The 25354-nt window shown below is 43.7% G+C and overlaps 2 protein-coding genes across 5 annotated transcripts in view; one reads left to right on the forward strand and one right to left on the reverse strand.

Moving 5' to 3' along the window:
* The window catches only part of LOC144495076 (ankyrin repeat and death domain-containing protein 1B-like), a 58125-nt gene extending 35438 nt beyond the window's left edge, over positions 1-22687 (forward strand). For both annotated transcript variants that reach the window (XM_078214940.1, XM_078214941.1), the window contains 3 exons: positions 3672-3873; positions 9827-9958; positions 20872-22687. In XM_078214940.1, the coding sequence (XP_078071066.1) occupies positions 3672-3873; positions 9827-9958; positions 20872-20930 (393 nt within the window). In that variant the 3' untranslated portion in view covers positions 20931-22687. The remainder of the gene's footprint in view (positions 1-3671; positions 3874-9826; positions 9959-20871) is intronic.
* Positions 22688-23459: 772 nt separating this feature from the next.
* Positions 23460-25354, reverse strand: part of poc5 (POC5 centriolar protein homolog (Chlamydomonas)) — a 76891-nt gene continuing 74996 nt past the window's right edge. For all 3 annotated transcript variants that reach the window (XM_078214938.1, XM_078214937.1, XM_078214939.1), the window contains one exon: positions 23460-25247. In XM_078214938.1, the coding sequence (XP_078071064.1) occupies positions 25113-25247 (135 nt within the window). In that variant the 3' untranslated portion in view covers positions 23460-25112. The remainder of the gene's footprint in view (positions 25248-25354) is intronic.

The raw sequence follows: 25354 nt of genomic DNA on the forward strand, positions 1-25354 counted from the left end.
GACCCAAGCCAGGAATTGAACCTGGTGCTGTGAGGCAGCAGTGCTAAGCAGTGTGCCACCGTGTCGCCATTTCCCCCCCCAAGGGAACTTTCCCCCTGGGTCAGGGAATGTCCCGTTATTCCTGTTATCCTGTTGATGAGCTGGTGGACAGGGGGAAAATCTGTCGTCAAGGCGCAGTCCACCCCAAATGTGTGGGGGTTGGGTGGATTGGCTATGCTAAATTGTCCCTTAGTGTCCCAAGGTGTGTAGGTTATGGGAATAGGGCGGGATAGAGTGCCTGGGTAAGATGCTCTGTCAGAGTCGGTGCAGAATTGATGGGCCCCTTCTGCACTGTAAGAATTATATGATTCTGTGATCAAATCTTTGCCACAGCAGATTCTTGCCAATATTTGGGGGAATCAACTTGCACAAATGCATAACCTTTTCCAAATAGATTATCAATGGGTGGCCTTTGGCTGTAAAGTGAGATGACTGTTGATCAGGTAGCCATGGTTGGTTCATAGTTTCTCAGACAAGACTGGTTGATCTGGTTTATTTGAAATTTGTTTTTAGTTCATAGGCGGTTATGCGTTTCTCAGTCACCTCAGAATGTGCGTCAACAAAGTAATGTGAAGAAGGTAGAGCCGCCCTAACAATAACATTGCCATTGTTTCACTGCAGCGGGGTAGAATTTCCTCTTTGAGCACAATCAACAATTCCTATTTTGAAGTGTTATTTTTTCCTCCTCTTGCATTTCCGCTCAAACTCCTTTGCGTACTGCTCAACACAAAACCTGGCACGCCAGCATTTAAAACACCATACTTTTTGCTAAATTTGGAATGGAAAAAAATGAATGAATTACATCTGAAAATGGATTTAACACAAAAGTTAAGCATTTTAAAATCCGTGTCAATCCACCATTTGTGAGAAAGCTGATTTTAAATTACGGGAAGTGATTTTTTTGTTGCTGTGGCTCAGTGAACAGCACTCTCGCCTTTTGAGTCAGGAGGCTGTGGGTTCAAAGCCTCCTCCAGAACTTAAGCACAGAAGTTTAGGCTGATACTCCAGTGCAGTACTGAAGAGTGCTGCATTGTCAGTAACGCTATCGTTTGGATGAGATTTTAAACCAAGGACCTGTCTGCCCTCTTGGTCAGACATAGGAACATAGAAACTAGAAGCAGGTGTAGGCCATTCAGCCCTTCAAGCCTGCTGTGCCATTTAATTTGGTAAGAAGTTTAACAACACCAGGTTAAAGTCCAACAGGTTTATTTGGTAGCAAAAGTGCCAGTCCAACGCCGGCATCCCCACACCATTTAATTTGACCATGGCTGATCATCAAATTCAATATCCTGATTTCCCCCCCCTTCCCTCCACATCCCTTGATCCCTTTAGCCCAAAGAGCTATATCTAATTTCTTCTTGAAATCAGACAACGTTTTGGCCTCAGCTACTTTCTGTGGTAGTGAATTCCACAGATCCACCACCCTCTGGGTGAAGAAATTGCTCCTCCCCTCAGTTCTAAAGGGTTTACCCCGTATTCTCAAACTATGACCCCCAGTTCTGGACGCCCCCACATTGGGAACATTCTTTCTGAATCTACCCTGTCTAACCCTGTTAGAATTTTATAAATTTCCATGAGATCCCGTCTCACTCTTCCGCAGTTCAGACAGACGATAGAAAAGCACCCTCCTGACTTTCATGTGACAGGTGGCCATTGTAAGGAGCACCTCAGAGTTCATGCAGTGTGTGCAGCTGTGTTAACAGCTTCCAATCCCCTTGATTGAGGCAACAGCTGCCAGACCTGGTGCTTGTAACTGTTATTGAGGCCCGGGATGGAATGTCAGTAACAGAGCCTGTCCAGTACACTGATGGTAGGGTAACCAGTGCGACATTAGTGGGGTTGAGATTCGACCTCACTTGACACCCCAAGCGGGCAGGAAGAATGCTTGCCACAAGAATCCCAACCCAACAATGACCCCTGACCTGAGGATTCCCAGCCCAGCCGGAGTCCCCTCCAACCCCTACGCCCATGGGGGCCCCCCACCCCACACCGTGGCAGCGGCTGACCTGCCTTTTTGCACCCTGGGGGTTGGTGCTCAGCAGTACTCACCTCCTCGCTCTCCCTCACAACTGCTGCGCCTGAACCACACTTCAATAGTGATTCCCACCGGTGTGACATCCCTTATAAAACTTATAAAATTCTAACAGGGTTAGACAGGGTAGATTCAGAAAGAATGTGGGGGAGTCCAGAACTAGGGGTCATAGTTTGAGAATAAGGGGGAAACCTCTTAGAACTGAGATTAGGAGAAATTTCTTCACCCAGAGGGTGGTGAATATGTATAATTCACTACTACAGAATGTAGCTGAGGCCAAAACGTTGTGTGATTTCAAGAAGAAATTAGATATAGCTCTTGGAGCTAAAGGAATCAAGGGATATGGGGGTATCAGGATATTGAATTTGATGATCAGCCATGATCAAAATGAATGGCGGAATAGACTAGGAGACGGCCGAATGGCCTACTTCTGCTTCCAGTTTCAATGTTTCTATGTCTTCCATGAGGATAACTCTTTTTAAAGTAAAAAAAGTGTATTTATTAGTGTCACAAGTAAGGCTTACATTACACTACAGTGAAGTTACTGTGAAATTCCCCTAGTCGCCACACATCGGCGGCTTTTCAGGTAAATGCACCTAACCAGCACGTGTTTCACACTGTGGGAGGAAACCAGAGCACCTGGAGGAAACCCACGTAGACACGGGGAGAATGTGCAAACTCCACATAGACAGTGACCCAAGCTGGGAACCGAACCCGGGTGTCTGGCGCTGTGAGGCAGCAGTGCTAAACACTGTGCCACCGTGAGATGAGTCCTTCTACTTTGGACTCTAGGCATGGGAGTTGGTTCTTAGCCAGACTGTAGATATACACTGTTTATTAGCATTTGTTTATTAGGAGACATCTAAACAAGTTCTAGAGCACGCACAGCTCCTAGGCATGATCCCAACCTCTCTCTAGAGAGTCTAACACATGACTGTCAGTGGTACACCATCATCTACATCATGCATTAGCGGCATGATGGCACAGTGGTTAGCATGCTGCCACACAGCGCCAGGTTCGATTCCGGGCTGGGTCACTGTCTGTGTGGAATTTGCACATTCTCCCCGTGTCTGTGTGGGTTTCCTCCCACAGTCCAAAAGATGTGCGGGTTAGGTGGATTGGCCATGCTAATTTGCTCTTACTGTTGGGGGAACTAGCTAGGATAAATGCATGGGGTTATGGGGATAGTTCCTGGGTGGGATTGCGGTTGGTGCAGACTCGATGGGCTGAATGGCCTCCTTCTGAACTGTAGGATTCTAAAATCCCATCTGTAAATCCTTTATACTACAGAATTTAAGCATCCTCTGTTCTGGCCAGAATTTCAAGAAGCATTCTATTACAACGATTCACTTTATTTATATTCTTTTCGCTAATTACTCTGTGGTGTGCTGGTTCTTGGACTGAGGGAAGTGATATTTAAGTGAGCAAGTGTTTTCTTGCCTGGATTATGTTAGCTCAGAATTCTCACATTGTTCCCCGAGGAGTGGAACACAACTTGCATCATACCACAACTGTGCCAAGGGTTGGAAAGAATTCTTGCCTGATTTGTCTTGACAGTCTTTTGTATAAATGTGAGGTAACACAGTCCCTTGTGTTTCAGGAAATACAGGATAGCGCTGCAATCCCAGCCAGGAGTTACCCATTAACGTTCAAGCCAGACCACACCACACAGACAAGCCAGCTCCGCACATCCATTTGGAGCATGGCACACCACAATCTGAAATCAAAGGACTGGAAGAAACTTGCGCTGCAATGGAATTTCACCGAGGAGCAGATGAAAGGAATTGAGGAACAGTGGACAGGTAGGGGCATCTGCTGATATTCAAAGAACAAAGAAAATTACAGCACAGGAACAGGCCCTTCAGCCCTCCAAGCCTGCACTGACCATGCTGCCCGACTGAAGTAAAGCCTGCTACCCTTCTGGGGACCATATCCCTCTATTCCCATCCTATTCATGTGTTTGTCCAATCGCCCCTTAAAAGTCACTATCGTATCTGCGTCCACTACCTCCCCCAGCAGCGAGTTCCAGGCATCCACCACCCTCTGTGTAAAAAACTTGCCTCGTACATCTCCTTTAAACCTTGCCCCTTGCACCTTAAACCTGTGCCCCCTAGTATTTGACTCTTCCACCCCTGGGAAAAAACTTCTGACTATCCACTCTGTCCATGCCTCTTATAATCTTGTAGACTTCAATCAGGTCGCCCCTCAACCTCCGTCGTTCCAGTGAGAACAAACCAAGTTTCTCCAACTTCTCCTCATAACTAATGCCCTCCATACCAGGCAACATCTTGGTAAATCATCTCTGTACCCTCTCCAAAGCCTCCACATCCTTCTGGTAGTGTGGTGACCAGAATTGAACACTATATTCCAAGTGCAGACTAACTAAGGTTCTATAAAGCTGCAACATGACTTGCCAATCTTTAAACTCAATACCCCGGCCGATGAAGGTAAGCATGCTGTATGCCTTCTTGACTACCTTCGCCACCTGCATTGCCACTTTCAGTGACCTGTGTACCTGTACACCCAGATCCCTCTGTCTATTCAGATGGATGCACAGAATAAAACCAATTTATAAGCCAAAGCCATTAAAAGGCATGAAGTGATGGCGAGCACCCTGTCCTCCCATTCCTTCCTATCCTTCACACCATTCCCCGGTGTGAGGAGAGCTGCTCCCAGTAATTTGCCTTTGAGTGGAACACAATTATTCTGAGGTGAGTCACACTCTCCTTCACTGCAGAGAAGTACCTAACTTCTGCTTTCTGCATGATTATTAGGAGGGTCTTTGCCTTTATAGAAAAAGCTGGCTCACAAACATTGTGCATTGGTATAGAGACACACCGCAGTTCCACCTCCTCACATACGCTTGCCAAATATTGCAGCAAAAATACACCACTGAACTTCTGTGTATCCTCATGGTGAAAATAATATGTAGTTCTTCTGGCTATCCTCCTTAAACTAAATCGTGTACTCGGCACTCTTTCAGGGAGAATGGGCTATTTTACATGAACTATAGTAGTAACCAAAATTTAATACAATAAATCTATCCCCACGCAAATAAAATAACTGTGGGATCAGCCAGAAATTTAAATTAGTTTGTAAGGATCAGGATGGGTACATGAATAGGGAGGGAATGGAGGGATGCAGACCGGGTAAGGGCAGAAGGCTTTTTTTTAGTTTAGTTAGGGCATCATCGGCACAGGCTTGGAGGGCCAAAGGATCTGTTCCTCTGCTGTACTTTTCTTTGTAGTGTTTGCCTTTCTGCAGTTTGTTTTGTCATTTCTAAGGGTTTAGAGAAACACCGTTAAGGAAACAAGTGGCGAGTGAGGAAAGAGTGTGGATTTTATATTAAATAATCAAAAACTCTTCTTGTGTTAACGGGCAGGTTCAGTTGGCAGTTAGGAAGGCAAATGCAATGTTAGCATTCATGTCAAGAGGGCTAGAATGCAAGAGCAGGGATGTACTTCTGAGGCTGTATAAGGCTCTGGTCAGACCCCATTTGGAGTATTGTGTGCAGTTTTGAGCCCCATATCTAAGGAAGGATGTGCTGGCCCTTGGAAAGGGCCCAGAGGAGGTTCACAAGAATGATCCCTGGAATGAAAAGCTTGTCGTATGAGGAACGGTTGAGGACTCTGGGTCCATACTCGTTGGAGTTTAGAAGGGTGAGGGGGGGATCTTATTGAAACTTACAGGATGCTGCGAGGCCTGGATAAAGTGGACGCGGAGAGGATGTTTCCACTAGTAGGAAAAACTAGAACCAGAGGGCACAACCTCAGGCTAAAACAGAGATGAGGAGGAATTTCTTCAGCCAGAGTGTCATGAATCTGTGGAACTCTTTGCCGCAGAAGGCTGTGGAGGCCAGGTCATTAAGTGTCTTTAAGACAGAAATAGATAGCTTCTTGATTAATAAGGGGATCAGGGGTTATGGGAAAAAGGCAGGAGAATGGGGATGAGAAAAATATCAGCCATGATTGAATGGTGGAGCAGACTCAATGGAGCGAGTGACCTAATTCTGCTCCTATGTCTTATGGTCTTATGTGTTGTTTGTTGTTGATTCATTTGGAGACACTTATAACCAGGTAAGAATGAGAGATTTCCTTCCTCAAAGAATATTCATGAACCAGATGGGTTTTTACGACAATTAACAATGGTTTCATGGTCTGCTGTTATTGAGATGTGCTTTTAATTCCAGATTTCATTCATTGAATTCAAATTCCACCAATTGCCGTGGTGCGATTTGAACCCATGTCCCCAGAGCATTAGCCTTGTTCGCCATCCTCATTCACCTACTTGCCCCTCTGTCTACCATTGTGCTTCATCGCCTTTTGCCTCGCTGCCCTTAAAAGCCCTCCTTCCCCATTGCCCCCTTTGTTTGATCTTCCCCATAGCCCCCCCCCCCCTTGTCTTTGTCAGCCCCACCCTCCCCTCGCACCCCAGCCCTGGTTGAACCTTGGTCTGTTAAAAAGGAGGTTACATGATCCTGCAGCACAATACTGCCCAGAAAGACAAGGGTGTTAGACACTGGGAGCACAAGACCCCCACACTTCCCACTTCCCATGCCAGGGTACAGTACTGATCCGAGTTGGTGAAAGTAGAGGGTCCGTGAGTCCCGCGGCACAGTGCAGTCCATAAAGACCAGCTCGGCATGGAACTAGAGGGTACGAACTGCTCTGCCCCAGCAGATTGGCACTCAGTATAACAGGAATGGTGTAGGACTGTGGCAGGTAGGTATGTATGTTGCGCTCACCTCGAAGTGTCGAACGAACTGAGGTCTGACTGGTGCACGACTCATCTTCGAACAGGTTTGAGGCTGACGTAATTTCCCACGTGTGACCCATGATTGGACCCTGATGAAATTCTGGCCAGCAGCCGTCCTAATGAGCATTCATAAGATGCAAATGAATGCAAATGGAATTCACAGACCTTTTCGCACCCGCTGGATTCTCCACTCCCGCCCGCCATCAAACCTGCCTCAGACGGGATGGGAGAATTCCACCCTTGGGTTCCACACTTTGGAATTCTCTCCTGTAACCCCTCTACCTCAATGACCTTGTTTCTGACCTTCCTGTAAACTCATTTCTTAGGCCAACGTTTTGGTTAGCCAGGCTACTACTGATACCTTTGGCTTGGTGTCCATGTTTTTCCTTGTGTCTCTGTGAAGCACCTTGGGGATTTTTTTAAATACTGAATGTGCTAACTAAATGCGTTTACGTAGGCAATCGTCTCTGTACGTGATTTATCAGTTTTGAATAGAACTCAATTAAGAGTCTAAAATCCTGAGGTTTCTTGCAGTGCCCGAAAGTTGTCATTAATGTGAGCATGTTTATGTGAATAATGGGGGCCTTCAGACATATTTTGATCTGTTTGTTTGCATAAGTTCATTAGCTTGGTCTCTTCCTCTAACCTGGCGTCAATTGACATTCCCAAAGATCTGACAGCTTGTCAGCAAATCACACTCTCCAGAAGATGAAAATAATCAAAATGCAGTGATAAAGTCAACTGGGAAGTGAAGCATATTATTCACTCGGAGATCTTAACCATTCAGTATTCCTGTCACTTGTTTAAAGTAAGGATCCACGGAGTGGGCTGAGATGCGATGCTGAGCTCCCATTCATTTCCATACAAGCTAATTGGCAGTGGCAGCCTTTCTGACTAAAAGCTGAAAATATTCACTTATCTTGCTTCTTTGTTTGTTAAGACGGAAGTTGATTTCTTTGTAGTGTTGAAAAATGTTTGAGCTGCATTTAACACTTCAAACGCTCAGAAGCTCCATATTTTGCTCCCACTCCACCACACCCTCATAACCGACCATAACTGAGGGGATGTTGGATGGGATGGATGGTATGTGATCTGTAATAAGAGTGAGCCTGTTGACTATCCTCCTCCTCTGCTTTCTTACTATTGCACTCATACTCCGAATCATAGAAGAATTTCTTAGAATCTCGACAGTGGTTTGGGGCAGCACAGTGGTCAGCATTGCTGCCTCGCAGCGCCAGGGACCCGGGTTCGATTCTGGCCTCGGGTGACTGTCTGTGTGGAGTTTGCATGTTCTAATCAACCCCTACAGTCTGGATAGATACAACTGTAAGAAATCTAACAACACCAGCTTAAGGGCCAACAGGTTTATTTGGTAGCAAAAAAACTACCAAATAAACCTGCTACCAAAGCTACCAAAGTTACCAAGGCTACCAAATAAACCTGTTGGACTTTAACCTGGTGTTGTTAGACTTCTTACTGTCCAACGCCAGTCCAACGCCGGCATCTCCACATCATAGATACAACTGCACTGTGTTCTTGGTAGCTCAAGGTGCTGGCTGAAGATTTTTTTTCAGTTTTATTTGTTCATGAGATGTGCGCATTGCTGGCAAAGCCCATGCTTTTTTTTAAATATAAAAATCTTGGCGCTGCTGGAATTAATTACTTATCTTCTTCAGATGGTGTGGATTTTGATTGGCTAGCGAACCTATTCAGAGTTTTCACTTAATGTTTTGCAAATCTTTCACGCTGAAGGACTGCAGAGGTGAATCAATTTATTCATTAATGATAGAATGATAGCCCCTTTGTTCTTATCTCTGGTGTGTCCTTGTGTATTTTCAGCATATACTCACTCCCGCTTTACTACCAATGGAAATAGTTATCATACTGTTGTTCTTTCTCTTCCCACACCTGGTGCTGCACAAGGCAGACTTTCATCTGTTCATCTGCAAGGTTTTTCCAGGAACAGGCCGCTAGCCTATTGCCAGGGGCTTATAGCTTGAGGGGAGCCACTCTGCATCAAGCATGGCTGACCAGGAGTCTCTCCTGCTCTTACCTCCTGCCAGTGGTGTATTGGAAGGATTTTGCAGGTTGTTACTCAACCTGTTTGGCCGCATTATGAACATACCTTCCTTGGCCACCTGGGATGGGACTGGAACCCGGAGCTTCTGGCTCAGAGGCATGGGCGCTACCCACATATAGCACTGTATCCCATAACAAATATCTCTTCACTCATTATAAAAAGCCTGTTTTATCATATCGTCCCTTTATATTTTACTTACACACAATCCTCTGTTCCATTTATTAATGTGCTCCATACACCTACCCAAGTCTATAAGCAATTCTGGTCCACGAAACCGAGAGCTGTTAGCATTTTAGTATTCGGGTGGGATTAACGTCAGTTCTTAGCCTTTCAGACTGGGTTAACAGGAATATTGTGGAGGAAAGTTAGCTCCCTTGTCTTTGTCCCTAATTAACAGTGGCAACTTATTTCCCATGAAGATCTGATACTTATGTTTAATTGTCACATGATGCTCCTTCCCTTGAACGGAAATATTTTAAATAATATCTCCAGAGTTTTAGTGCGACAGAACAAGGGCATTTGTCCATCTAGGCATTTGTTTAATTTGGCAGCCTGTTACAAAATAAATAGGGTACACTTCATTATGTTTTCCCTTTGGGTGGTTAGGCATTAACCAGGCAAACCTCTGGCTCATTCTTCAGTTGTGTTTAGGCTAACATTCAAAAGGTTCCTCGTGATAAAATTTTTGTTGACTAGTCTTCCAGTCTTGTATTATTGGTAAATCAGTGCGGTGGCTCAAGCTAGGATTTTAGTTACCCAATATATTGGCTTGTGAAATCACATTGGGCACTTAGATGTTAATACACTGAAGTTGTATTAACTCACAAGGCATCTAATTAGGTCAATGAAGTTCAAGGCTGGCTTAACTCTTGCTTCTATTCAGACAGCTTGTTTACGAACACTTATTTCTGTTTGTTTAGGATCAAAAAGTTATAAGGAACATGGCCACAGGATGTTGCTGATCTGGTTACATGGAATCCTCTTAACTGGCAAGAACCCAATCAAGGACTTGTACGAGGGGCTAGTTAATATAGAACAGAGGACCTTAGCTGGTAAGTAAAGAATGAGAAGTTTACCAATAATAGGTGTCATATGAGACTCTTGCTATTAAAACAGATTAAGTTCATTTGTGACGTAATTTGCTTCTATCCATAGCCATCTAACCAATTAAATTACGCCACAGCAATTTGAATTAATAGGGTGCAGGCTACACCAGTAATAATGTTCTCATACCTAACTGGAAATTCCCACAGCAAATTTCAAATGCTCTGTCAGGAACGCCCATCATCCTTGAAACATGTTAAATTATCCTGTTGGGCAAGTGGAGACCAGACATTTGGAATGATGCTAATTAACAGAAAAGAATGTTTGACGCTCAGGGTTTTCTCCTGGCCTGAAGACATTTTTGCCTAATAACTTCAGCGCAAAGAGGTGGCCAAGATGGGGTCTTAAGCAAAAATACCTATTCAGTCCGTGTACTGTGCAAGATACACATCGGGGAAGGAGTTGAAAGCTGTGCTAGGAATAGGAGCCTGGAGTGTGTTAAAATACTGATTGCCGTTTAAATGCCTGCTAGCTATCAGTAAAGAAGCTGTATGGTATTTTGGTGGTTCGCACTTCAACTAACACCACGTCTTAAGTGACCAGCTTTCTGAGAGTAAACAATGCATTGATGTAGATTTCAGGTGTTGCTTAAAGGGACACTGACTATTTTGTGGCCATCACTGATGAAACTGTGAAGAGGATCTCTGAAGCACAACGGGAGATTCTCTGGGGAACTTTGTAAAAATTTTGATTTGATTTTTTATTGCCACATGTATTAGTATACAGTGAAAAGTATTGTTTCTTGCACACTATACAGGCGAAGCATACCGTTCATAGAGAAGGAAAGGAGAGGATGCAGAATAAAAGCAAATTACTGCAGATGCTGGAATCTGAAACCAAAAGAAAAAATGCTGGAAATTCTCAGCAGGTCTGGCAGCATCTGTAAGGAGAGGAAAGAGCTGGCGTTTCAAGTCCAGATGACCCATAGTCAAAGCAGGATGCAGAATGTAGCGTTACAGTCATAGCTAGGGTGTAGAGAAAGATCAACTTAATACGAGGTAGATCATTTCAAAGGTCTGATGGCCGGGAAGAAGCTGTTCTTGAGTCGGTTGGTACATGCCCTCAGACTTTTGTATCTTTTTCCCAACAGAAGATAGTGGAAGAGCGATTGTCTGGGGTGCGTGAGGTCCTTGATTATGCTGGCTGCTTTTCCAAGGCAGCGGGAAGTGTAGACAGAGTCAATGGATGGGAGGTTGGTTTGTGTAATGGACTGGGCTTCATTCACAACCCTTTGTAGTTTCTTGCAGTCTTGGGCAGAGCAGGAGCCATACCAAGCTGTGATACAACCAGAAAGAAGGCTTTCTATGGTGCATCTGTAAAAGTTGATGACAATCTCCTTCATGTTGTTGACATTGAGGGAGAGATTATTGTTGCCGCACCAGTTCACCAGATTCTCTATCCCATTCCTGTACTCTGTCTCGTCATTGTTTGAGATCCGACCCACTACGTTGGTGTCGTCAGCAAACTTGAAAATCGAGTTGGAGGGGAATTTGGCCACACAGTCAGAGGTGTATAAGGAGTATAGTAGGGGGCTGAGAACACAGTCTTGTGAGGCATCAGTGTTGAGGATGATCGTGGAGGAGGTGTTGTTGCCTATCCTTACTGGTTGTGGTCTGTGGGTTAGGAAATCTGGGATCCAGTTGCAGAGGGAGGTGCCGAGGCCCAGGCCACGAAGTTTGGAGATGAGTTTTGTGGGAATAATGGTGTTGAAGGCTGAGCTGTAGTCAATAAATAGGAGTCTGACATAGGTGTCAGACTTCATCAACACTCAGGCAATATCTATTCTGGAAATTTGCTTAGGACTTCACATGAAAAGAACAATGATTGGCCCTGCGCCTTATTGGTCACTTTACAGGAGAAAGTGCATGGTTTGTCATTGGTATCTTACTAAAGGACCCCCTGAGAGTGGACAAGAAATTGAAGGATGACATGAGGACAGCATGAGATACTTCAGGAGAGAGGGACCCGAGGGTGAGGTGGTGTCTGTCCACCTTCTGGGCGTTAGATACCCCTTTTCCTTTGGATCACCTCCACCAGGATCTCCAGTGCTACTTCTGAGGGCGTGCGCACTCACTCATGGTCCCTGAACCATCCTGAAACCCAGCGCTGTGTGCCAGCTAGCCCACTCCACACCTGCAATGACAGTGGGTGTGAGAAGCTCACACACACCCTGCTGCCCAATAAGTTGCTTCCAATCAGCAGTGGAGAGCTAAATCTACAGAAGTTTGCTTTATCGTCTCCAGTCAAGGTCAAGTTATGATAATCAGCAACTAAAACTGTATCCTAAATCCAGACTTTCAAACAAGCGAGTTTTATTAGCATTGCACCCAGTTAGTACTTGTTTCCACTCTTTCATCTGGATCATCCTCATTGAGTTATGCTGCGTGCCATTCTGTGGATGAGAGCTATACTTCACTACCTCATACACGTGACCATGCTTCATGTGTTGCGTAGACATAGAGTATTGCCGGGCTATTTGAGTGTGTGAGGCAGCTCCAACATTTCCGTACCGGAGATGAGATTCTCCGGCCTTCCAGCCGTATGTTTCCCGCCGGCGGGAGGTGGCGCGTTGTTTGCTAGCGGCGGGATTCTCTGGTCCAGCCGCTGTCAATGGGAATTCCCACTGACGTCACCCCACACCGGTGGGAAACCCGCGGGCAGGGGTGCGCTGCCGGCAGGACCGGAGAATCCCCCCGGCATGAACGGCCGGAGAATTCCAGCCATGGAATTTTCCTCGGGAGTTACTGGATCAGCAATCGGGACTATTCCTACTCCTGAGCCAAGAAATGCAAATATCAATGAAAGTCATCAAACAAGCCAGGGGCTGGGGATTGTACCTGGGATCTTGCTGTTCTGTATGACTCAATTCGATGCTGAGTGTAGCATACAGGAGGAGGTCTTTGGTCCGCTGTGTTTGGCCAGACAGTGCTAACCTTTCAGTTGGAACTGTTGCACTCATTCCATTTCCTGTGACCCTTCCCTCTCAAATACTCATCCAATTCCCTGTTAAATGAGTTTAAATTCTCTGCTTAAATGGTAAAGCATTCTACGTTCTGGTCGCCGCACTACCAGAAGGACGTGGAGGCATTGGAGAGAGTGCAGAGAAGGTTTACCAGGATGTTGCCTGGTATGGAGGGTCTTAGCTATGAGGAGAGATTGGGTAGACTGGGGTTGTTCTCCTTGGAAAGACGGAGAATGAGGGGAGACCTAATAGAGGTATACAAGATTATGAAGGGTATAGATAGGGTGAACAGTGGGAAGCTTTTTCCCAGGTCGGAGGTGACGATCACGAGGGGTCACGGGCTCAAGCTGAGAGGGGCGAAGTATAACTCAGACATCAGAGGGACGTTTTTTACACAGAGGGTGGTGGGGGCCTGGAATGCGCTGCCAAGTGGGGTGATGGAGGCAGGCACGCTGGCATCGTTTAAGACTTACCTGGATAGTCACATGAGCAGCCTGGGAATGGAGGGATACAAACGATTGGTCTAGTTGGACCAAGGAGCGGCACAGGCTTGGAGGGCCGAAGGGCCTGTTTCCTGTGCTGTACTGTTCTTTGTTCTAATAAATCTGTGCATGAGGAAAAAGAGGGTTCCACCCTTCTGACTGTCCCGCTGAGCCTGTGCCCCGGGTAAACACCAGTTGCGCCACACGTTGGCACCAGAAAAAACTGAACTAACATCATTTTGAATTAAAAATGACCCGGTGTTGGTGAAAGCAACTTTACCAGTGAATTAATTATAACACAAAAACATCTCATCAGACAGAATGTGAACTCTGTTCCCATGGTGAGCTTATTTTGTTATTTGTACAAGCGATCAGTATTTAAGGCAGTCATTGGTAGTTGTGGACCTTGAATAGCACTCCTTATTCAGTAGATTATAACTTTCCGAAGCTTTTCAATTCATGTTTGCATTCCAGTTTCTGGTGTGATCTTACATTGCGATGTATGATAAGAATGTACTGTCGGTAAACATTGCCACGGCAAGTGTTATCGTAATGGGCTGAATAACACCGCCCGGAAAATTCATAATGGTCCCCAATGTGATTGTATCTTAAAGGGGATTGCGAGGCTCTGTTCAGTTCTTGTATTGATGCGCTGGATCACTGCACAGTATAACTCCCAGTTTATATGTGAAAGCCAGTACTCAGTCGATTATACCTGTCGAGTTAGGCCAGTGAAACGGAATGGTGAACCGAGTGTGAACTCACCTGTTTAAAATGGCATGGATGAAGATCTGGGAATGGGTCACCTACCGTGGTGGGAGAGACATCAAGTCAAAAACATACCCTGGAGAATCTGGGAGGAGTACAAAAAGAAGGATAACTGGTAAAAATATAAGACCATAAGATATAGGAGCAGAATTAGGCCATTCAGCCCATTGAGTCCACTGCCATTCAATCATGGCTGATAAGTTTCTCAACCCCATTCTGCCGCCTCTTCCCCATAACCCTCGATCCCCTTACCAATCAAGAACCTATCAATCTCTGCCTTGAATACTCTCAATGACCTGGCATCCATTGCCTTCTGTGGCAATGAATTCCACAGATTCACCACCGTCTGGCTGAAGAGATTCCTCCTCATCTCGGTTCTAAAGAGTCGTCCCTTTACTCTGAGGCTGTGCCCTTGGATCCTAGTCTCTCATACTAATGGAAACATCTTTCCCACATCCACTCTATCCAGGCCTTTCCATATTCTGTAAGTTTCAATGAGATTCCACCCCCGCCACCCGCCATTCCCCTCATCCTTCTAAACTCCATCGAGTACAGACCCAGAGCCCTCAAACGCTCCACGTACATTAAGCTTTTCATTCCTGGGATCATTCTCGTGAACCTCCTCCGGACTCTCTCCAAGGCCAGCACATCCTTCCTTAGAATCGGGGCCCAAAATTGCTCACAATATTCCAAATGGGGTCTGACCAGAGCCTTATACAGCCTCATCAGTACATCCCTGCTCTTGTATTCTAGTCCTCTCGAAATGATTGCTAACATTGCATTTGCCTTCCTAACAACCAACTCAACCTGCAATTTAAGTAAAAATATTTAAAAATATCAGATGCTGGAAATATGGAGCAGGTCGGTCAGTACCCATTTAAACAAAGACGATCTATAACATTTTGAGTTCAGTGTGTACTGTCTGAAGAAGGTTCGGGTCTCTCCAACCCCCAGAATTCAGAAAATCAGATACATCAATCACAGAAAGATGGGTTCAGTAACACTCAAAAAGCTGAATAGAAAACTATTAACTGATCTAAAAGCCGATTGAGTGTCAAAGGATAAAATAGTGTACACACAGTTATCAAAATGACAAAACCTGAGCGGCTCAAACAAGCCGTGGAAGTATCAAAAATTGAGAAACTGAAAAATGGGTAAGATTGCCGTGTCCTCTCTCTGAGCTCAGCATACCAGATGCATTGTGTCATTTTCTGAAATGAATAGTGAGCTCTATAAACATACATTCATCATAACACAGCAGATAAAATAGACAGCAAATAATTACACACATCCACAACAATGGAGGCCTTTCTTTGGAACTTCTACAGGTACTAACAACAGTGGAGATTTGTTTTCAAATTTATCAAGTGCGAAGGAAGGAAACCATGCTTCTGTCTTAAAAGCAGCGGTTTAGGACTGAGACAGCAAACAACAGCGATTTTGCGTTTTATTGCATTCGTTGTGCCCCATTTTATATTCCTTCTCCCGCCCCTTTCACTTCGATGGTTCAATTCTGACCTAGATTGCAAATAAAATGCAGTGGGCTGCCACCTTAACAACTCGGAGAGTAAAGGGCTTGTATTTATATAGCACCTGTAATGACCATTGGACATTTCAAAACGTTTACAGCCAATTAAGTACTTTTTTGAAATGTCGTCGCTGTTGTAACGTGGGGAATGAAGCAGCCAACTTGGACACATCGAATTCCTACAAACAGCAATGTGACAGTGAGGAGATTTGATTTGATTTATTGTCAGATGTATTAACATACAGTGAAAAGTATTGTTTCTTGCGCGCTATACAGACAAAGCATACCATTCATAGAGAAGGAAACGAGAGAGTGCAGAATGTGGTGTTACAGTCATAGCTAGGGTGTAGAGAAAGATCAACTGAATGCAAGGTAGGTCTATTCAAAAGTCTGACAGCAGCAGGGAAGAAGCTGTTCTTGTGTCAGTTGGTATGTGACCTCTGACTTTTGTATCTTTTTCCTGATGGAAGGTGGAAGAGAGAATGTCTGGGGTGCGTGGAGTCCTTAATTATGCTGGCCGCTTTGCAGAGACAGCGGGAAGTGTAGACAGAGTCAATGGATGGGAGGCTGGTTTGCGTGATGGATTGGGCTACATTCACAACCTTTTGTAGTTCCTTGCAGTCTTGGGCAGAACAGGAGCCATACCAAGCTGTGATACAACCAGAAAGAATGCTTTCTATGGTGCATCTGTAAAAGTTGTTAAGAGTCGTAGCTGACATGCCCAATTTCCTTAGTCTTCTGAGAAAGTATGGTCTATTTCTGTGTGATGTTGATTGAGGGATAAATATTGGCCCAGGATAACAGCATGGGATCTTTTACATATGCTTAAGAGGGCAGATCAGGCCTCAGTTTAACCTCTCATCCAAAAGACACATCTCCAACAGTGCAGCATTCTTCAGCACTGCACTGAGTGTTGATTCTTGTCTCAGCTCCTGGAGATGGATTTGAACCCCCAGCTTTCTGACTCAGAGCGTCACAATCATAGAGCCACAATTTTCTCAGAAAACGTCTGAGTGTAAAATGGGTTAGAAAATGGGAGGTTTGCCAGGAAGCCAGCTGCTGAGCACTGATTTCCCAGTATAGTGTGTACACTAGATACAGTGTACAGGGAGATCTGCCACCACCTCCCCCCCCACCCCACCACACGGACCCCTGATCGCCTCCCACCCCCCAATCGCTGACCCCCCGATCAACATCTACCCCCAGCCCCCACCGCCCAATCACACCGCAACCCCCCGATCAGCCCTCACGCCCAATGCAGAGTTCCCCCCCCTCAGTCCTTGCCCCTATCAGGCCCCGCCCCCTTGGCACTGCCAGGGTCCCAGGGTTGTACTGCCCAATGGGCACTGCCTGGCCCTGCCCCAACCTCCTGCGTGCTTCAATGGCCCCTGGCCCCGCCGGCGAGGCCATCACATCTGGTCGCCATTGGTGGGGAACATCTATGATCCTCGTTGGTGAGAACCTCCACCGGCGAGGTGGGAAAGGTAAGAGACCTGGACTATTGCATGTTGAGCTGGTTAATGACATGCACAGTATGTCATTAATATTTAAATCAGCCTCACGCACTTTCCGAAAAAACAAATCCTTTGGCAGTCATGTTAGTGATGAGGTTTGTCCAGTTAATCCCGGTCAGCTGAGTTGTGAACAGAGTTGGACACTCTAGAATTGCGAGCAAACATGTATATTCCTGACCTTTGCTTTATGGAAATGCCGAGATATGGAATATCAGCAGGCTTTCCAATGTGTACAGGCTATTGAGCATCTGCATTGCATATTAACTTCCAAATACTTACCCACTTACCCTACAAAGCCAGCGGGAGCAACCCAGCCTGGTGTAATTGGCAGGGTTACTGTCCAAAGATTTTCAGAGCCATTATCAAGGATAACTTATATTTCTATAGTGTCCCGAACATCATGAACCATCTCACAATTCTGTACACAAGCATTTTAAAACAAAGTATTACACTGAACTACATGAGGAGATAATAGGTTCGATGGCCAAAAGTGTGGTCAAAGAGGAATGTCTTAAAGGAGGAAAGCGAGGTATAAAAGGAGAGAGGTGCAGAGCTGGTATTCCAGAGATTGGGACCTAGGCAACAGAAAGTGCAGATACCAATGGTAAGCAATCGAAATTGGAGATGCAGAAGAAGCTAGAATTAGAGGAGAGCGGATATCCTGGGGGGTGGCATGGTGGTTAGCACTGCTGCCTCACATTGTGGCCCCAGGTCACTGTCTGTGCGGAGTCTGCACGTTCTCCCCGTGTCTGCGTGGGTTTCCTCCGGGTGCTCCGGTTTCCTCCCACAGTCCAAAGATGTGCTGGTTAGGTGGATTGGCTATGCTAAATTGCCCCTTAATGACAGGGGAACTAGCTAGGATAAATGAATGGGGTTATGGCGATAGGGCCTGGATGGGGTTGTGATTGGTGCAGACTCGATGGGTCAAATGGCCTCCTTCTGCACTGTAGGATTCTATGAGGAGATTACAGAGAGAGGGAGGAAGGAGGCCAGCAAGGGATTTTAAAACTAGGATGAGAATTTTAAAATCACATTGTTGTTTGACTGGGACCCAGTGTAGGTGAGTGAGCAGCAGGGTCATAGGGGAATGGGACTTGCTGTCAGTTAAGACATGGGTAGCAATGATCATGAACTATATTATTGCATGTCTTTCGGTGTGGCAACAGTAAAATGTGCCAACTTTTCGCTGAATTAGACAGCCAGTCAATTTAGGGATACACGCATGTGCGTGCACACAAGGTTTTCTGTAAACTTTTGAAAGTAGGCAGGAAACAGTTGCTGGTGGAGAGTTCCAATGGCAGGACAGAACATGTGTAAAGATGTACAGCGAGAGGAGGTCTTTCTAGGTTTTGGATATGAAAATGTCATTTATTATCCATTTACTCATGAGGCAATGCATCTTGACCATATGGTGGTTAAGAAGGTTGATGGAGGTGGGTCTGGAGCATAGAATCCCTACAATGCAGAAGGAGGTCATTCGGCCCATCCAGTCTGCAGCAGCTCTCTGACAGAACATCCTATCCAGGACCAGCCCGTTGCCCTATTCCCATAACTCCACGCTTTTCCCCGTTAATGCCTCGAACATCTTTGGGGGTGACGCAGTGGCACAGTGGTTAGCACTGCTGCCTCAGCTCCAGGGACCTGGGTTCAATTCCAGGCTTGGGTCAGTGTGTCTGTGGAGTTTGCACGTTCTCCGTGTCTGCATGGGTTTCCTCCGGCTGCTCCGATTTCCTCCCACAGTCCAAAGATGTGCGGGTTGGTGCATTGGCTCTGCTAAATTGCCCCTTAGTGTTCTGGGATGCGTAGGTAAGAGGGATAAATATGTGGGGTTACGGGGATAAGGCCTGGGTGGGATTGTTGTCAGTGCACTCAATGGGCCGAATGGCCTCCTTTTGCACTGTAAGGTTTCTACGATTCTATCACTAAGAGGAAATTTAGCCTGGCCAATCCATCCTAACCTACACATCTTTGGACAATAGGAGGAAACCCACTCACAGGGAGAACATGCAAACTCCATGGTGTCACCCAAGGCTGGAATCAAACCCATGTCTCTGTCAGTGCTCAGTAAGTAGTCTCACAACACCAGGTTAAAGTCCAACAGGTTTATTTAGTAGCATGAGCTTTCGGAGCGTTGCTCCATCAGGCGAGCTCTGAAAGCTTGTGCTACCAAATAAACCAGGACTTTAACCTGGTGTTGTGAGACTACTTACTGTGCCCACCCCAGTCCAACACCAGCAACTCCAAATCATGTCTGTCAGTGCTAACCATTGTGCCACTGTGATGCACATCCATTTGGGTGGAGCTAAGAAACAGCAAGGTGCAGCAAACATTGGTGAAAGTTGTTCATAGGCCTCCAAACCGTAGCAGCAACATTGGGCACAGTATAAATCAGGGACTTAGAGCTCCAGGTAATGTGGGTAGCACAGTAATTGTGCACCACTTTGATTTATATTTAAACTGGGTAAACCCAATTAGCACTAATGCTGTGGAGAATGAATTGCTGGTGTGAGAGTGTAGAGTGTGTGTGAAGCCGTAGGTTGAAGAACTGAGGATCGGGCTATTTTAGATTTAGAATACAATGAGAAAGCACTAATTAATATCCTTGCTGTGAAGGAGCCTCTAGGAAACAGAGACCAAATGTCACATTAAGTTTGAAAGTGATGTAGTTAATTCAGAAACTAGGGTCTTAAATTTGACCAAATAAAATTATGGAGGGACAACTTGGCTATGAAAATAACGATTGGATAAAGGGAATGGTGTGATAACAGTAATGTGTTTGTTTTGAAGAATATAGGATCTCTGCTGGTGATTTGACTAAAGTCTTTAATTCTACATCTGTTGGATATGTATTTTTCTTTCACAAGCTGAGCAGTTAGTTACTCATTCATATAGTGTATTTTTTTTGCTTTCATGAATATTTTAACTGCTGCAAAAGAAACATGAACTGTCTGACAGTTATATTCTCACTTCAAATTGAAGAAATGCTTTATTTGGGGAGGATAACTGTCCATCAGAAACAGTTCCAGTCTGACCCATCTGCGTTCATCATTTATAGGAATAATATAATCCAGTGCACTCACTGGAAAACCTGGATTTGACTGAGTTTGAAACCTCTACCAGAAATTCCACTACCTTCATAATGAAGCTGTTGTCAACTTCTGCGCACGGACTTAACATTTTAACCTATCAAGAGAGTTTTTTTTTAAAACCCATAAACTTGAGCTTATTGTAGTGGAAAATATTTCACATCTCGATGTGTACATCAAACAATTTCAGTCTACACTCCCTCATTACAAATGCTAAATTATCTACTGGAATCCAGCCCCTATATACACAATATATCCCCTAGTCGCCACACTCCAGCACCTGTTCGGGTACACTGAGGGAGAATTTAGAATGGCCAATGCAGCTCACCAATAGCAGTTAACTCCATTTTCCTTTCCAGGCAGGTTCATTTTGTTAATGGTATTTTGCCACTTTATATGTCAGTACCACTTTGTAAACAAATTCTACTTGAAACAAATAGGTTAGCATGAATGGAAGTGAAATAGTAAATTCTGTTGCCCCCCCTTCAATTGTAACCAAAATGTTTTTTGTCTGATTACAGAAAAGATCAGAAGGGAAATTAATGGCATACAATCCTCGCAGAAATGCAGTATTTCCTAAAGCTTGCATTGCTTAACTTGGAACAGACGATGGAGCATTCTGTTGCTGCTCAGGTGAACTGCAAGGAAGCAAACAGGGATGCTTTGCAAGAAGCTGGTGTTACAAGGCCTTCTTGTCCTAACCCCAACAAAGTACAATATGTCGACTGTTTACTGTAATTACAAATGATGTCATTTCTAGGAGCTTGGAAACAATGAGTTTTATACTTGGATGAATCCTCCAAAAAAAAAAATCAGTGCTGCTGCTGCAATGAAACACAGAAGAACATTGGTGAAAAAGGAAGGATACATGAAATGGAGTCCTGATTGAAATAGTGGAAGCAAAGCCTCTGAGCGTCAAATAACCAAAGAAATGGAACAATGGGAGGACTAATATCTTTGACTGAATTAGACAAGTTGGAATTACTTGCCTGGGGGCGGTACAGTGGCAGTGGTTAACACTGCTGCCTCACAGCATTAGGGACCCAGGTTCAATTCTGGCCTCAGGTGACTGTCTGTGTGGAGTTTGCATGTTTCCTGTGTCTGCATGGATTTCCTCCCAGTCCAAAGATGTGCGGGTTAGGTTGATTGGCTGTGTCAGATTACCCTGTGTCAGGGGATTAGAAGGGTAAATGCATGGTGTTACAGGAATAGGGCTTGGGTGGGATTGTGGTTGGTGCAGACTCAATGGGCTGAATGGCTGCCTTCTGCACTGTAGGAATTATATGATTCCTAATAACTGTCTTGTGAAGATGACATTCAGAACCACCATTCAGCTGTGGCTAGTTATAGCATTCTCCTTTAAGTGGGGAGGTTTAAAATGTTATTTAAGATCTATCCCTTTGTCCCACACTCTTGTGCCCACGTGTTAAACAAAATTTGACAACATGAAGTGCTTTGGGACATAGTGCATTCAATGAATAAATGCTTTTGTGGAAAAAATTCTCACTGATAAATCAAAGAAAGGGCAAGTCCAAATTAGCAATATTCCTCCTGAATGTTCAAGAGATATGAAGTCAAATATGTAATTAAACATTAAATGTTTTCTCTATCAGCTCCTTTTTGTTTCAATTTATTAATAAGCTCACTGTTGTTCATTGTACTATGTTTGTAATACTACATTCTTCCATATAGTTTTGTAGTAGTTTCACTAGCTTGGGCCTCTGAATTACTAATCTAATGGTCTCAGGATGTTGGTTCAAATCCCATCCTGGCAGCTAGTATATTTTAAATTTAATGAATTGACAAGTTCAATTCATTTTTTAAAAAAAATCAAGAATTGAAAGTTAGTCTCCGTTCTGGTGATCATAAAACCATCTACAAATGTAAAACCCATCACAACTAGAAAGGGAACCTAGCATCTGCACGGGGTGGCTCACCACCTCCTCAAAAGGTGAGGGATGGGCACCAAATGCTGGTCTTACCAGTGACACCCACATTCAATGAAATGAATAAAATTACAAAGTAACACAAACAAGAGCTGTGTTGACTGATCACTTGCACCCAGAGCAGTTGTCTTTTGCAGAATGAAGCCACTTGCTATCATGCATCTTTTGAGGGGTTCTTTCTTCAACTAGGGAACTATTATTATACCCAAACTGTAACTTGCATAGTTTGACACCTTGCCTCAGGTTTCCAAAAGCTCCACATCAATTTGAGAGCATGGCCTTCAAAGAAAATACATGTATAAATGAGGGGCCAGTCTGGTTCCCAGGGATTTGGACATTAAATATTTAGGTAAAATAAAAAGCCAAATAAATAAAGTATTATGAATGAGTTAAAAGACAAATATTTTTTCCAGTTTATTTGGCATGTTCTTCGAACTGCTTGACCTGTTTTCTTGGTTGCTATGATGGAAAATTTTACATTCCAGGTTTCATGAATAGAGGTAGTGTAGAATTTCAACTGGACCCTGTTAGATGGGAAGATTTTTCTTGGCCACTAGGTTGCTTATCTTATAAAATTAAAGTATTTCATATTTATGATTTTGTTACAAATATATGTTCTGAAAGAGTGAATTCATGATTTTGATATAAAGAACAATGAAACCTTCCAACTGTGGCACAAAGAATTCCGATTTATACAACCACAAAAACGTTGAGAAATATACAAGATGACAATACACCTGGTAATGTTTAGACAAACCCAAAACACAAGATAGAATCGCAACTTAACTTCAAGGTGCGTTATGTTCATGTAGTCTTCCAGCCACATTGAACACTTAATTACACAATTTGATCACAAAGTGTTAGTTTGAAAAAAAATTGTGTGCCTGCCATGCAGTGTGTGGTGAATGTGGAATTTTCCAGGCAATTACAAATACATAGTTGTTAGCCCTCTAAGGATAGGTGTGCATATTGACAGTCCCAACCTAGATATTGATCAAAAATAAATCTTAAAAGCAGTTACATTTTTAAGTAGATATTTGCATCAGATTGCTACCAGTTATTCAACTGTGTTTTGGAACCATCCTTCCATCAGATTATACCATTGCAATATCAATCCACATATTTTAAATATATATTTACAGAAAAGATTTGCTGGCTACAGTGTAGGTCAAAATTTTTATATTTATTTGTTCATGAGACTTGTTGCTTATATAATTTTCATACTTGGGTGTCACTTACTTTGTGCTAAAGCACTATTTATAAAAATGGCATTTTCCATATACACTTAATGAAAACAACATTCTTCATATTGTGGAACAAAAATCAGATGGAGAACACATTTATTCTTGTACTGTAATCAGATTAAAAATTAGCAATACAAACATTTAAAAATGAAATATACACATTTACACAATTGTACTTTCAAGTCAAACTTTGCATTTGTGCTCTAAAATGTACAGTTAAATAGGAATTATAAATTATACAAACATGGATCTTGAAACCATAAATACATTTGGCAAACAAACTTTTACACAAGTGGGTTTTAATCATGAAAATTAAACATAAAAAAGCGATTGTTTTTGGTGACGAGTTAAAACATGATCTCACATTGAGCTGTGCTAAGTCCAATGCCAGTGTGTTGGTCCATAGGATTGAGTCAGGTTCAAGAACATTTTGCTCTGAACGGTTATGACTTTAAGCTGCAGGTTATGGCACATAGGCTTCAACCACCCCCTCAACTCATAACACTGCATGACATAGTAGAGAAACCTATTCTGTTTCAAAAATTATACATCCATGTACCACGAGAGGTGCATTTAGTCACATTTTAAATTTCCAATGAAAATGCCAAAAAATGGAAATTGCTTAGGCCAAAGCTCTCAATGCGGGCATAAACAATAGCAGCTATAATATTACAAGACTGAAACATAAACAATGTTTCTGGTAACACCCAGTCAGGCACTTGAGTTGTACGGTCTGCATCATTAAATTGGCGATTTGTATCTTGCATTGTCATTGGTGGCTTAAGACAGCTCGTGTGTCAGTAAGAAGGATAGTTTCAGAAATTTATGACAATATACCATGGCCAAGATTGAATCAGCTGACATGAAATAGAAATGAAACTTAAGAGCTCAACTTGATCCTGCATTACCTATAAAAAATCTTTTTATTCAATAACTTGCAGCATCACAAATCATCAAAAATCGTACCTTCACTAAATATTTCCATTGCTAATTACTTTTACCGTGTTTGAAAAATAGTGGGGAATATTCTACGTGACTCCCATGATGAGCTGCATCTCCTTAACCCACAAATGAATGGGGATTCATAAAGCGACTGGTGCTTTATTTTTAAACAAAACTCGTGGTTGAGAACATAATTTCCTCCCCCCTTAAAGAACTGTAAAAGATGCTTCAGTGCTTAAACACATGGAACCTTCACCCCATTTTTAATACACACATTTTTCCTTCAGAAATGCATCTCGGCTAGTACTCCGTGATCTTTAGTCAAACTAGCCAGAAAGTCAACATATCATTTTTAAAACGCTGTGCTGTCAACATGTTGAATTTTATAGCATTTAAAAATTGTTGATACACTCCTTGCACCTTTATGTACTGCAAAATACTTTTACTGGTCACTGAATGCCCAATAACTCACTTGCAATTTTGCTCATGGTTAGATCATTAGCATTAATAATGGTGACAACTCAACTCAAAAAAATCCTCGGTCAATTATAGAAGAAACTGGCGATTTCACCAGTTTCCACAATGCATCTTCCACGCATAGGGTCCCTGGTTCTTTTGCTGACGTGACACTCAGTCTACAACTTTTATTGATTGGATGCCACAGCTGACATTGGGTGACTTTGTATTCTGACCTGTGACTTTCCCTCCTGGTGTGGGCTGGTTGGACCGAGGATACTTGGCTGCAGTCCCTTGACCAATGGTTTGCTAAAGGCAAAAAAAAAGTGAGCAAAGGCAGATGTAAAATGAGCTTTTTTCTAGGTTTGTAAAGCAACGAGCGCTAAAGTACGAATGGTCTTTTTAAACTCATCTGT

The sequence above is a fragment of the Mustelus asterias genome, chromosome 6 (assembly GCF_964213995.1).
Source record: "Mustelus asterias chromosome 6, sMusAst1.hap1.1, whole genome shotgun sequence".
Classification (NCBI taxonomy): Eukaryota; Metazoa; Chordata; class Chondrichthyes; order Carcharhiniformes; family Triakidae; genus Mustelus; species Mustelus asterias.